Genomic DNA, 13465 nt, shown 5'->3' with positions numbered 1-13465 from the left:
TAACAGGAACCCATGGGGGAGGGGAAGGAAAAAAAAAAAAAAAGAGGTTAGAGTGGGAGAGAGCCAAAGCACAAGAGACTGTTAAAAACTGAGGAAAAAAAAAAAAACTGAGAACAAACTGAGGGTTGATGGGTGGTGGGAGGGAGGAGAGGGTGGGTGATGGGTATTGAGGAGGGCACCTTTTGGGATGAGCACTGGGTTTTGTACGGAAACCAATTTGACAATAAATTTCATATATTAAAAAAAAAGAGAGACAAAAAAAACTTAATGAAATCACATGCTATGAAAAAAAAAGTGGCTTTATTTTCCTTGGTTTCAGTTCATTTAAAAATCTTGGAATGGGATCACAATTTATGAGGTTTCTACCTCATTCCCATCCTTTCTTCAAAAAGTTTAACATGTTTGCAAGTTTGGAGAACCATCCTGAAAGGATAATGAAAGGGAGCTGAAAACCAGAAGGCTGCCTTCTAGAGAGTAACCTGGGTTGCAGTCTGGAGCTCTGGTGCTGGGTACGTGAGTGGTGACGAGATGGTGGGCCTACCCCAAAACCATTCACAGCCCATGAGAAATTAAAAGAATTTTAGACAAAACATCAAAATCTTATATTTTTCTGAAAATCCTAAAAATGACAGTATCGATGGTGTTAGTATTTTCATTGCTTTAGTGTTTCTTAAAAGAAGATATGGATTTTTTGTTTGTTTCTTTTTAGATAAGTGGTGCTTAGGTGATGCCTGAAGTTTGGATTTTCTACACCTAAAAAACACTGAGGCCAATTCCATGCCACTTGATCCAATGGTTCAAAGAAGACAAAACCAAGACCCCTAAAATTTTTATCAGCAACATAATACAAACACATGTAGTGTGACAACATATGCTGTGACATATCAAAAGACCAGTTAATGGTAATAAGAAAAAATGTATTAATAAAGCCTTAAAATTAGAATATAAAAATAAATTTATTAAAGATAGGAAAATTGGACACATAAACATAAACATTTTTGATCATTTGAAAAATTTTTATTTTTCTGCTCTGTCACTAATGTGGCTCCGTTGCCCAAGTAGCCAGTGCTCACATGAAACAAAAAACAAAAAACACCCTTCATTCCAAATGTGGTTGCTAATAGAGCACCTATAAAAAAGAAGCTGAGCCTGCATGGCTCTGTTGGTTAAGCGTGTGACTTCAGCTCAGGACACGATCTCATGGTTCTTGAATTTGAGCCTTGTGTTGGTCTCTGTGCTGACAGCTCAGAGCCTGGAGCTTGCTTCAGATTCTGTGTCTCCCTCTTTCTCTGTCCCTCCTCCCCCCCTCAGAAATAAATATTTAAAAAAAAAAAACAGAATCTGGGCTCCTTGATGAGTTGCTGATTTCAAGTTTAGAACAATGAAAATCAAGATGATTTTGCCATTGCTTATTGAAATAAAGCAATGACAGTTTCAAACATACCTGGAAGTGGTTTTAAATAAGGAAAATAAAATCACCTTGAAGAGGCCCCAAATAGTCAAAGTGTGACAGAAGCATCAAGAAGAAAATTACAAGTCAATTGGTACTCGTTGAGTCTATAAAAGGCTATGAACCAAAATGATGTTCAAAGGGTCAAATAATATAAAGCACAGCCAAGCAAAGTACTTACTGATGTGAATTAAATAAATGCTGCCTGATTACAAAAACATAAGCCTATGACCACCCATCATGGGCCCAAGGGGCACCATATGTTAAAATGCAACATATGGTGAAATATAATTCTGGTCTTCATGTATATCAGAACTAACTGGACTAACAGTCATAAGCCAGAGTCAGGAGTAGACTCAGGGAAAATAGGTTTCTAGAACAGTAGAACACTGTGGGGAGATATCGCTTAGGTACCAATCTGGGAACCGAGGCTACCTTCTTCCTCTGGTAGAGTGTGTGGTCTTGTTGACCTTGATTCTGTGTAAGAACTAGGGTGTTTTCATGTTTATAAGCATTTTATTAAATGAAACGCATGATAATTAGTTTTCTTGAATGAGTCCCAAATATAAACACCTGTGGTACAGCAATATATTGTTTGCTTCAGATCTGGCAGCACCTAACACACAGGCAACTGCATATGCTCATTAGGGAAATATGGCCAAGGGAAGTTTTGTTATGATAGGTTGCATTCACTTCCACCCTCTCTGGTCAAACCATTTCTGCTACATTTCTATATCCCTGGCTAATTAAGTGGAAATTTACAGTGGGAGTGTGTGTTGGGTCTTTATCAATCCATAATTAACATGAAACACGGAAGATTCATTGTAATTAATGAATTCATATAAAAGTGTGAACTGATTTCCCAAAGGTTTTTTTTTTTTTCTTTTTGCCATTACGTGTTTTCTCAATAACTGATACTGGAAGTAAAATATGCTATACAATATTCTCCTGTGATAAGAACTATTCTAGGGTGTAGAATTTAGGAGCTTTGATCATCCATTGTTCCACAAGTTGGTGAGGTAAGAGCTATTTTTGCATACCAAGACAAGACTTTATTGAGTTAGTTTTGACAGGTATCTTAACCCGACACCACCCAAAGGTTAGTGACATAAGCAGAGATTAGCCAGAAGAGCCATCTTGCCCTGAGCCCATCACCAGATCCCGTGCAATGTGGGTACTGTCCTGAGCCAAGCATAGTGATGGCAGGGAAGAGTTGTCCTGAAGGCTGCCTGAGGAGCTCGCCTGAAGACATGAAGCCTGGGAAAAATAAGTCAGTAAGTGCTGAGCAAGGTCTCAAGTTCTATTACAAAGATGAATGCCAGAATAGGACACGAAGGATGGGTAGAAGGGCAGAATAACAAAAGACAAGACAGCTTCCCAGAGCGGGAAGTACCAATAGAGAAGCCAACATAACCACTACTTTCCATTATCCACACCAATAACACAACCTGGAAATAAGATGCACATGCAAAATATCTAACACACCCTTGACATAAAGTTGCTCAATAAATACTAGTTCTCTTTCTTTCCTCTAATCCCAGTCGTTAGCATTAGAGAATTATTTCAACAAATTTATATCAAGCAGCTTCCATGGATGGCCAAATGCTAGTTAAAGAGACAAAATATTAATTAAACCTAGTTAAATAATCTAGTTAAAAATAATTTAGTTAAAATAATATTGAATAAAATAATACACAAAATACTAGGGAAAAATTGACCACTAAGATGTTTTCTCTATAAAAGTTCTTCTTCTTTGGATAGGTATCTGTCTCCATGTTAATAGTTACAACTTAGAAAACTATGAAAGAAACAAATTTCTCAAATGTCATGTTTTCCAAGAGGAGGAGAGGATATTGAGATAAGAATGGTGTACCTCATATAAGATACCTAAGGTACCTGGGTGGCTCAGTCGGTTAAGTGTCCGACTCTTGATTTTGACTCAGGTAATGATCTCATGGTTCCTGAGTTTGAGCCCCACACTGGACTTTGCACTGACAGTGCTGAGCCTAGTTGGGATTTTCTCTCTCCCTGTCTCTCTGCCCCACTCATGCACTCTATCTCTCTCTCTCTCTCAAAATAAATAAACTTGAAGAAAAATACCTTGTTTGACCCCTAACTATATGGTCAACTAATCTTTGACAAGCAGGAAATAGCCAATGGAAAAAAGACAATGTTGGGAAACACTGGATGGCAAAAAATGGTGCTGGGAAAACTGGACGGCAACATGCAAAAGAATGAAACTGGACCGCTTTCTTACACCAAACACAAAAATAAATTCAAAATGGATGTAATACCCAAATTTGAGACAAGAAAAGATCAAAATCCTACAGTAGAACACAGGCAGCAACCTCTTTGACCTTGCCCACAGGAACTTCTTACTAGAAACGTTGCCAGAGGCAAGGGAAACAAAAGCAAAAATGAACTATTGGGACTTCATCAAAATAAAAAGCTTCTGCACAGTGAAGGAAACAATCGACAAAACTAAAAGGCAGCCTATGGAATAAGAGAAGATATTTGCAAATGATATATCTGATAAAAGGTTAGTATCCAAAATCTATAAAGAACATATCAAACTCAACACCCAAAAAACAAATAATCTAGTTAAGAAATGGGCAGAAGAATGAACAGACTTCTCCAAAGAAGACATACAGATGGCTAACAGACACAGGAAAGATGCTCAACATCAGTCATCATCAGGAAAATACAAATCAAAACCACGATGAGATACCACTTCATTCCTGCCAGAATAGCTAAAATTAACAATACAAGAAACAACAGGTGTTGGCGAGGGTGTAGAGAAAGGGAAACCCTCTTGTATTGATGGTGGGAATACAAACTGGTGCAGCCACTCTTGAGAACAGTATGGAGATTCCTTAAAAAGTTAAAAATAAACTACCCTATGATCCAGCAATTGTACTACTAGGTATTTACCCAAAGGATATAAAAATACAGGTTTGAAGGAGTACATGCACCTGATGTTTATAGCATCTTTATCAACTATAGCAAAGCTATGGAGAGAGCCCAAATATTATCCATCAATTGATGAATGGATAAAGAAGATGTGTACACACACACACACACACACACACACACACACACACACACCATTGAATATTACTCAGACATCAAAAAGAATGAAATCTTGTCATTTGCAAGGATGTTGATGGAGCTAGAGTGTATTATGCTAAGCAAAAGATGTCAGAGAAAGACAAATACCATATGATTTCACTCATATGTTGAATTTAAGAAACAAATGGATGAATATATGGGAGGGATAAAAGAGAGAGGTAAACAAACCATGGAGGGAGGTGGGTGGGGGTTGGGTTAGATGAGTAATGGGTATTAAGGAGGGCACTTGTTACAAGAAACACTGGGTGTTGTATATAAGTGATGAATTGTTGAATTATACTCCTAAGTCCAATATTGCACTGTATGTTAATTAACTAGAATTTAAATACAAAATTGAAAAATAACAACAAAAAAAAAGGCCTTATTCACTGCCATGAACTAATATATAAAGTGCCAGTGATTTTAGTGTTTCTACACTGCATGTATGGAATATTCTAATCCAACATGAAGGTTTATTGAAGTAAGTTGCCTCAAAAAAAAGATCTGTGCATGCCATCTTTCTCACATCCATTACCCTCCATTACTCAGGTGTCTCTTCCATTGGACACCTGTCTAGTTTACTCAGGTGTAAGGAGACAGACCCTATGGTAGTTGTACTTTGCAGGAAGTATATAATTTATGAGTAGTTCATTGTTTGCTTTGGAGAAGGAATATGTTCAAGGATGCCAGTTTCAAAACCATTTTACTATGTATTGTGTTCTTTGGTTTTTCCTTTTCCTTATCAAACATTTGTGCAAGATCTACATAAGTAGGTTAGGAATACATCCAATGGAACCTTCTGAAATATAGCCAGAAAATAGGTCACACTAAATCATAGCAAAGGTGGGTGGTCAAGTACCACAACACTACAACAGAAACACATGTGCACACACACACACACACACACACACACACACACACACACATGAATGAAATCTTACATTTGAAAGACAGCAGGTGCCAGTTAAAAAGTATGCTCGACAAAAACACTGAAAAATATATACTAAACTTTAGATTAAAATAACTGGGATTAGCTGTGCACTTTATATAATGTATTCATAGCTTTAAGACTTTGTAAGCTGCCTATTTTTTCAAATACCACCTTTTCAATTAAAAGAGTGCTTACTTCTAATGGAAGAATTCATTACAATAAATCAGATGAGATTTTTGCACTCTTATCCAGGGTGATTTTATGCTCAAAAGCTCAATAACATTGAAAAAACTATTATATTTAAGACATTTTTGGCATTAAAGGAAGGGTAAAGTTGCCTTAAAACAGTCCTTTTTGGTTCAAAAAGCAAATAATTGGGAGAAAAAAACAAAGGAAACAAAAACCCTAAAATGAGTAAAAATGTAGACTCTATTGAAGGAACTGCAGCTTTATACTTCATTTCACTGAAACTAAATAGGCATCCTCTGTTCTGTAGAATGACTGGATTAGGCTGCCAAGTTAGCCTGAATTTTATTTACAGTTTTCACTGCTATGATTCAGCAATTGTCCATTACTCTCAAATAATCAAGGTATGGTGGAAAATATAGCCACATTATGGTTCCAGCTCTTGAGAGCACAACCCCTGGCATATGCAATTTACACAAAGAGAAATACTGGAATGAATTTGAACTTTTGTATGCTTGAAAACTAAAGCATATTCAATGTAAACAGGGACAATTCACAATGCTCTGAACCAAATTACCAGATTCCATGAATTCCTTCTGGTTAGTTGTCAAACATTTTGGGGAAGAATCCATACTTGAAGTCCAAATGAAGAATAAGGGATAAGTAATAGCTACCAGAAATATATTTTGGAAATGTAGTATTCACAGTACTTCCTGCCAGAGAACTTCTCAAGGCAATTTAGAAATGCTAAAATGTTACCTTCATAAGGAAAAACTCATTTAATGTAAATTATATGATGTTTTCCTCACATTTGACAAAGTGTACCAAACTTAAAGTCAATCTATAGAGGAGAGTAGATGTTCTTTTTGGTCATCATTTATGAAACAAACAGTAATATAAACATGACTGAACCACACATCACAGTTAAGAGGAATGAAGTCCTGATTAAACATCTGGATCTCTTTAATAGCAACTTCAATATAATCATCAGTAACCACAGAGCTTTGGAATATTAGAATAAGAATGTGTGATCCCAAGCAAAGCTTTAGATGAACACCTCTAGCTCCATTCAGGGTTTGGAGTTGGGAATTCAACAAGTAATAGAGTATGAGCTGAAAAAGCACTGACATTCCAGCACCTGTTGCTCATTAACTGAATCCACTTGGACAAGGAATTATACCTTTTGGCACTTAGGTTGCTTATCCTTGAAGCAGGGATAATACTACTCATGTGGCCTCATTCACACAGAATTGTAGCACCAAAGCCAGCAGCAGGACAGCAGTAGTAAAAGAGAAAGTATTAATATGGCTTTCATTTTCTGAGTGTTTATTCTGTGCCATGGACTAAAAACAACATGGTGAGCATAGGCATGCCATCATTTCTAGACAAGGAAGCTGAGGCTTAGAGGGCAAAACTTGCACAAGGTTGCATATGTGCTGCTGGCAGAATCCAAGTGTGAACACAAACTACTCTGGAGGTCATGATCTGATTCACATCTCAAATGCATTCCCATGTGTCATCTAATGAGGTATTGATGGTACACTGTAAATGGCAAAGCACCACAGTAATGCAATGTGTTATTACTGCCATTTTTTAAAGTTTTTAAAATGTATTTTCTTCTGAATATATAATACTATTCTTAGCAAGAGCCCATTAATTCAAGAAATTAAGGAAAAAGCATGAATGAATATGCAACTTGTCACCTAAAACATGGAAAATAAGTTTAAAATAGAGGTGACGGTGGTGTCATTTCGTACATTTGTACATTCACACATCCGCACAAAGTCTCAACCCGCAAACATCAAGTATCTCTCAAAATGCCAATGGAAGTTGCTGGAATCATTAAAAATCCAGGAGATTTGTTGTGTATGGGTCATGACTCCCCAAGTCCATACTGACACCCTGGCAGTCTGCTCACAGAAGGTTATTAGAGACATAGGACAAGCATGTTAGGCTGCAAATAGTCAGTGGCCAAGCCTCCCAGGGATAACAAAGGGCAGCAAGTTAGCAAAGCTGAAGCTTTAGCCTCCTTGTTGGCAGCAAAAAACAATTACAGGGAACTGGAAAAGTAACAAAGGCATATGAACCATCTCCACACTGTCCTAGTTTTTCTAAGCACTTAAAACAGACAAAAGATTCCATTTACTAAGGACAGGTAAACTAATTTATAGTTAAATTCACACGCTATTTACTTGCAAACACTCTTTTCCCAGAAATAGGTTCAGTCCTGAGTGAAATAGAAAAAAAAAACAGAAAAAAAGTGACCTCTATACTTCCCTTCTACATTTCTCCTTTTCTGAAATTGTCCTCATTCCTCCTAGGGCCTCCACATGCTATACCTAGCTGATCCCATCACAGACAACAAGGACCCAAATGTTTATGACCACCTCCATTCTCCCTTTACTGTGTTACTGCTCTTTGTTTCTTCCAGAAGAGATTAAATAAAACCCAAAGGCCAGAATGTACAGGTACATGGATTAAACACTGCATGTTTTCAAGTGGTACTTTCACATCATTCCCTTCTCAGAAGTGATCTCACCTTCATCCTGGATATGTGCGGTGCACAATCTATACAGCCATACTCAGTTAGACCTACATACAGATCCAAAATCAGAACAGGCATAAAGAATTTTATCCATTCATCTGTTCATTCACTTATTCAACTCAATAAATAATTATTGTATCTAGCATGTGCCAGACACTGATGGGTCCTGGGCAAATACAAGTAAATAATAATGTACAATCCCTGCCCTCAAGGAACTCACAGTCTAGACATGTCAACAATAAGTAACATTACAGAGTAGAGCATCCTAGCCATGGGACAGGAGGGAATTCTTATGCAGTCCTGGCATCAGGGAAGGAAAGGAGGGCCTTACCACATTTGGGTTGACCTTATGTCGAAAGCATGTGATGTTCACCACGTATGGCCAATCATCAGGCTCCATCAGCACCCCAGCAGCATGAGCACATGTGACATGGAAGGAGGCTGGGCAACGGCCATAGGAACACTGGATGCAGGCTCCAGAGACCTTCTTGACCCGGTGTCTGCAGAAGATGCATTTCTGTAGGGTGAAAATGAAGAATATCAATTCAAACTCTGTAACTCAGCTTATTTCCACACTTCAGAGAATAATAGCTATTAGAGATGCAGAAAACTGATTACATCAACAAGTCCTGGCCCTCCAGGGGCCCTAGTGGTGAGAGCAACTGTGAAAATATAAGTCATGTACTTCTAATGAAACGCACTGCTATGGTCACATACTACCAAACACATGTTGAAACATCTGTGGTTAAGAAAGCCAAAGCCTTTTGCATATGCTTCTCCAGTCACAGTGAGGAAAAGCCTCCAGGGTGCTCCTATAAATCACCCATGAATGCTTAAGTTACCTCCCTTTTACCTCCTGCATGGCAGGACTTTTGGTACATCAAGAGATAGAATATGGGTTTGGAATACAGGTACCTACTCTCCTAAGTTAGATGAAGTCTTCAGAAATATCCAAAATAGCGCACAGATGGTCTAATTTTTCTATTTACAAGGAACTGTGTTAAATGGTCCAATGTGGAAAATAGGGGCTCAAGTGCTTAATAATACACATCTGAACCCTACATGACTGACACAAAAATATGCTTCCCAAAGTAAGAAAGTTGAAAATCACCCCAAAGGGCATGATTTTGTTGAGTATTCATAGCTGACTATGCCTGAAGAGAGAATGAAAATAAAAACAGCAATCTAAAAACTACCACAGTCTAAAAATTAAATCACATACAGTTGGCCCTAGACATTATTAGTATATTTGTTATGAAAGATGAGAAAAATCAAACAGCTTCACTATATGTACAATTAGTAAATACTTAAGGACTAGAAACAGTGGGTGTAGAATAAGGTTCAGAAAGCAGAAGAAACAGAATGATCTAAAAGCTTGACTTTTCATTCCTATGGATAAAAAGGGTCTGCAATCTGATAAAATGCTGGTGTGCTCTTTTATAGGAACATTTTCCTTCCTGGGACAGGAACGGTACTTAAACTCAATGTCTTTTGGGGATTGTAGTATTTTATCACAGACCTTAAGAATCAATGTGCACTTAACTTTTCACTCTTCTTTGCCTTCACATCCGATCAGCAACTTCAGTCTTACAGATTCTGTACCTTAATCTTGCTCTGATCTTTCGCTATCCATCTATATCAACTGCCACTGCCTCTGCTCATGGTACCCAGCATAGGAGTGTCCTCCAACCGGTCTTTTATTTCATTCGACTTCAATCATCCTCCCCAGGAAAAGGCCAGTGATCTCCTTACAACATAAATCTAAGGTCAGCCCCCTGCTTAAATGTCCTTCAATGGCTTCTCCTTATCTCCAAAATATTCCAGAAAAAAAAAGGAACAGCATGAGATGGAAGAGGAAACCTTAAAAAAGGCCCTTATGGTCCATATGAGCAGTCTTATTTCTCACTAGTCCCCATAGGGGCTCTACACTTCAGGCATTTATCTGATCTCCCTATACATCTAGATTCAATATACAATGAAGCATTTTTAAAGTGGGGGTTAAGAATGAGGCTTAGCTGATTTAAAAACTACACACAAACACACAGAACTGAAACAAGATCCATTATAATCTGAATAAAAGCATTATTTAATATCTTGATGTCTTGGCAATTCTTGTTATCGGTTTCAATACATTCTTGGTAATTCTTGGTAGTATTTTTTTTAATACTTATTTTTGAGAGAGTAAGGAGGAGAGGGAGACAGAGAAAGAGTGAGAGAGAGAGAGAGAGAGAGAGAGAGAGAGAGAAGGGGAGCGGCAGAGAGATACAGGGAGACACAGAATCTGAAGCAGGCTCCAGGCTCTGAGCTGTCAGCACAGAGCCCAATGCAGGGCTCAAAATCACGAACTGTGAGATCATGACCTAAGCTGAAGTTGGACGCTTAACCGACTGAGTCACCCAGATGCCCTGTTATTTTGGAATCTTTTTGCCAATTCCAATCTTTTGAAATGTGATGGCAGATATAATAGCAAAAATTCATAACAGGAGCCCCAGGCATAATCAGTCTTTTAAGAGCCTAATCATACTACCTAGATGTCAGCGTTTGAATAAGTTCAGATAATGACAGATATGAAAGGAGAAACTGTTTCTTATTGTCCTAATTAAATAGGATTTTTTAAGAGTAGGAAAGAGTATTGTGATGTAGCTAATTAATGAATTGGTAACTCCAGCCTCTTCCATCATTAGCTTCCTCATTAAACAGAGACCTTCCAGAAAAGGTGAAGGAGGAGTGCATGGGTGGCTCAGTCGAGCGTCTGACTCTCGGTTTCAGTTCAGGTCATAATCCCAGGGTCATGGGACCAAGCCCCATGTCAGGCTCTGTACTGAATATGGAGCCTGCTTGGGACTCTCTCTCTCCCTCTGCTCCTCCCCCCACTTGCACACATGCACACACAATCTTTCTCTCTCTCTCAAAAAGTTTTTTAGGGGCACCTAAGTGGCTCAGTCAGGTGAGCATCAAACTTCACCTCGGATCATGATCTCACAGTTCATGAGTTTGAGCCTTCATTGGGCTCTCTGCTGTCAGCATGGAGCCTGCTTTGGATTCCACTTTGGATCCTCTGTCTCCCTCTCTCTCTGCCCCTCCCCTGCTCTCTATCTCTCTCTCTCTCTCTCAAAAAAAAAAAAAGAAAAGAAAAAAGAAAGAAATAAAAAGTTTTTTTAAAAAGGCAAAGGAAACAGAGATAATACACTTAATCCCAGTGAGGATTCAATCCTTGGAATCTAATAAGGGAAGGGCCCTCTTTTCCCCCAGAGGCAGTCATCTCTAAGGATACAACTTTATCCTTTGCAAAATCAATGTAACTTCAGACTAGTATAATTTGATGCTTTGGAAGATGTTTATTCATAGAGTTGGAAAGTTTGACTTAAACATCAAGCAGGTTCTTGAGGAGATAAATACATAAAACCAAGTAGGGGAGCCATTCTGTATCTTATAGTATAGCCTATGTTACATTTCCAAACCCCATTTTCACTTGCTGACTACTAAACCAGTTATTCTGTACCCTGGATGAAATGTCTATGGCAATCTGACAACTACACAATGTCTTAGCTACAGAATTTAATTCAGCAGGGCAAAGACAAGGACAAATAGATACTTCTTAAGAAATGTTACAGTGGAATAAGCACTATGAAAGAAGTAGAGACAAAGTGCTATGTGGAACCAGAATGACTGTGCAATGAGTCATGCTTGAAGGCAAGACAGGGAAGAAGGCCTTCAGGAAACACATTGCTGATTGGATCAAGATGGTAGAGTCAGCCTGTGTTACAAACTTCCCAGCTTCAACCCCTAAGTAAAGATAAAGGAAAAAGAGTGAAACCCTAATAGTACTGACTATCAAGAAAAGGTGTAACTAACCCCAGGGAGCAAATCCCCAGAAAACAGTAGATATCTCTGAGGAGACAGTTCTGGTAAGGCCAGTGCCAAGAGTGGAAGCAAACACCTAAAAGACAAGCTACCCACTGTCAGACCAGCCCATGGCCCATCCTGCCCCAATTATCATCAGCAGGTGAGGTCATCCTATCTGATCTGAATCTGAGTCCTGTGATCTGACCCATCATTCACCAACAAGACAAGTAGATTTTCATTTGGGCTGAGAAAAGAAAAAGTACACCCACGATGTGCAACCAAAATACAATCAGACATTTTAAAAACCAGAAACATTTGAAGGAAAACAAAAATAAATGAGAGGTGCTATGATTATTACCAAATAGAAGAATATCTGACCTAAGGAGTCAGGTAAGTGAAAGCAGATGAGTTTAAAAGAGGTACAGTACAGATTATGATACAGATTCCAAAATATATCCCATCAATTAAAAAAAAATGAACAACTACATAGCTCTAAGACATTCAAAATATCATTGTTAAAAAGAATCAAGATGGAGTGCCTGGGTGACGCAGTAGGTTAAGCGTCCAACTCTTGATTTCAGCTCATGTCATGATCTCACGGTTTATGGTTCAAGCCCCACGTCAGGCTCCACACTGACAGCACAGAGCCTGCTTGGAATTCTCTCTCTCCCTCTGCCCCTCCCCTACTCATGCTCGCTCTCTCTCTCTCAAAATAAATAAACATTAAGAAAAAGAAGAATCAAGGCCCGAGGCAGAGGGTGGCGGCAGGCAGGCAGGCAGGCAGGCTGGCAGGTGCATGGGTGAAGCGCGGCACCCGCTGGGCTTGGGACTTGTGGAGCAGGCTCTTGAGGCTCCCAGCTGCAGCCACTGGCATCTACGGCCATACCACCCTGAACACGCCAGATCTCCTCTGATCTCGGAAGCTAAGCAGGGCCGGGCCTGGTTAGTACTTGGATGGGAGACCACCTGGGAATACCAGGTGCTATAGGCTTTTGCCTTTGGCCTCCTTGACCTCTCCTTTGGCCCCCCACCCCCCACCCCCGTCCCTCTCTCCCCAGGGAGCGCGGCTCCTGGGGCCAAACACACCCCAGCCACTGCTCCCTCAGCCCCTCCCCTGCGGCCAGCAAAGTGGCCTGGCCAGGCCCCGCCCCACCCCGCCCTGCCCTCACGCCCCACCCCACTTCACAAGGGGCACGCTCCCAGCTCCCGGCACCGGCCAAATCCCACTGCACCTGCTGGAAGCCACACCCAAGCTTTGCACTTTTCCTGACACACCACCCACACCTGCACCCGCACAGAGGTGGGGGGGGTGTGGTGTGGGTGGACCAGGGGTTGGCGCCTGGGGGCTGGAGGGTGGGGGCTGGGTGGGTGGATATAAAAAAAAAAAAGAAAAAAAAAA

General features: G+C 39.7%; 1 protein-coding gene and 1 non-coding gene across 13 annotated transcripts in view; one reads left to right on the top strand and one right to left on the bottom strand.

Moving 5' to 3' along the window:
- The window catches only part of KDM4C (lysine demethylase 4C), a 473115-nt gene that overhangs the window by 64605 nt on the left and 395045 nt on the right, over positions 1 to 13465 (bottom strand). For all 12 annotated transcript variants that reach the window (XM_040460839.1, XM_040460852.1, XM_040460848.1 and 9 more), the window contains one exon: positions 8552 to 8737. In XM_040460839.1, the coding sequence (XP_040316773.1) occupies positions 8552 to 8737 (186 nt within the window). The remainder of the gene's footprint in view (positions 1 to 8551; positions 8738 to 13465) is intronic.
- LOC121020833 (5S ribosomal RNA) lies at positions 12939 to 13057 on the top strand. The gene has a single exon (XR_005786310.1). It is a non-coding gene; the product is annotated as a 5S ribosomal RNA (ribosomal RNA).

This window comes from Herpailurus yagouaroundi, unplaced genomic scaffold, assembly GCF_014898765.1.
Source record: "Herpailurus yagouaroundi ecotype Mexico unplaced genomic scaffold, PumYag 252, whole genome shotgun sequence".
Lineage (NCBI taxonomy): Eukaryota > Metazoa > Chordata > Mammalia > Carnivora > Felidae > Herpailurus > Herpailurus yagouaroundi.
The sequence above is the reverse complement of the archived record's forward strand: the minus strand, read 5'-3'. Positions and strand labels throughout refer to the sequence as shown.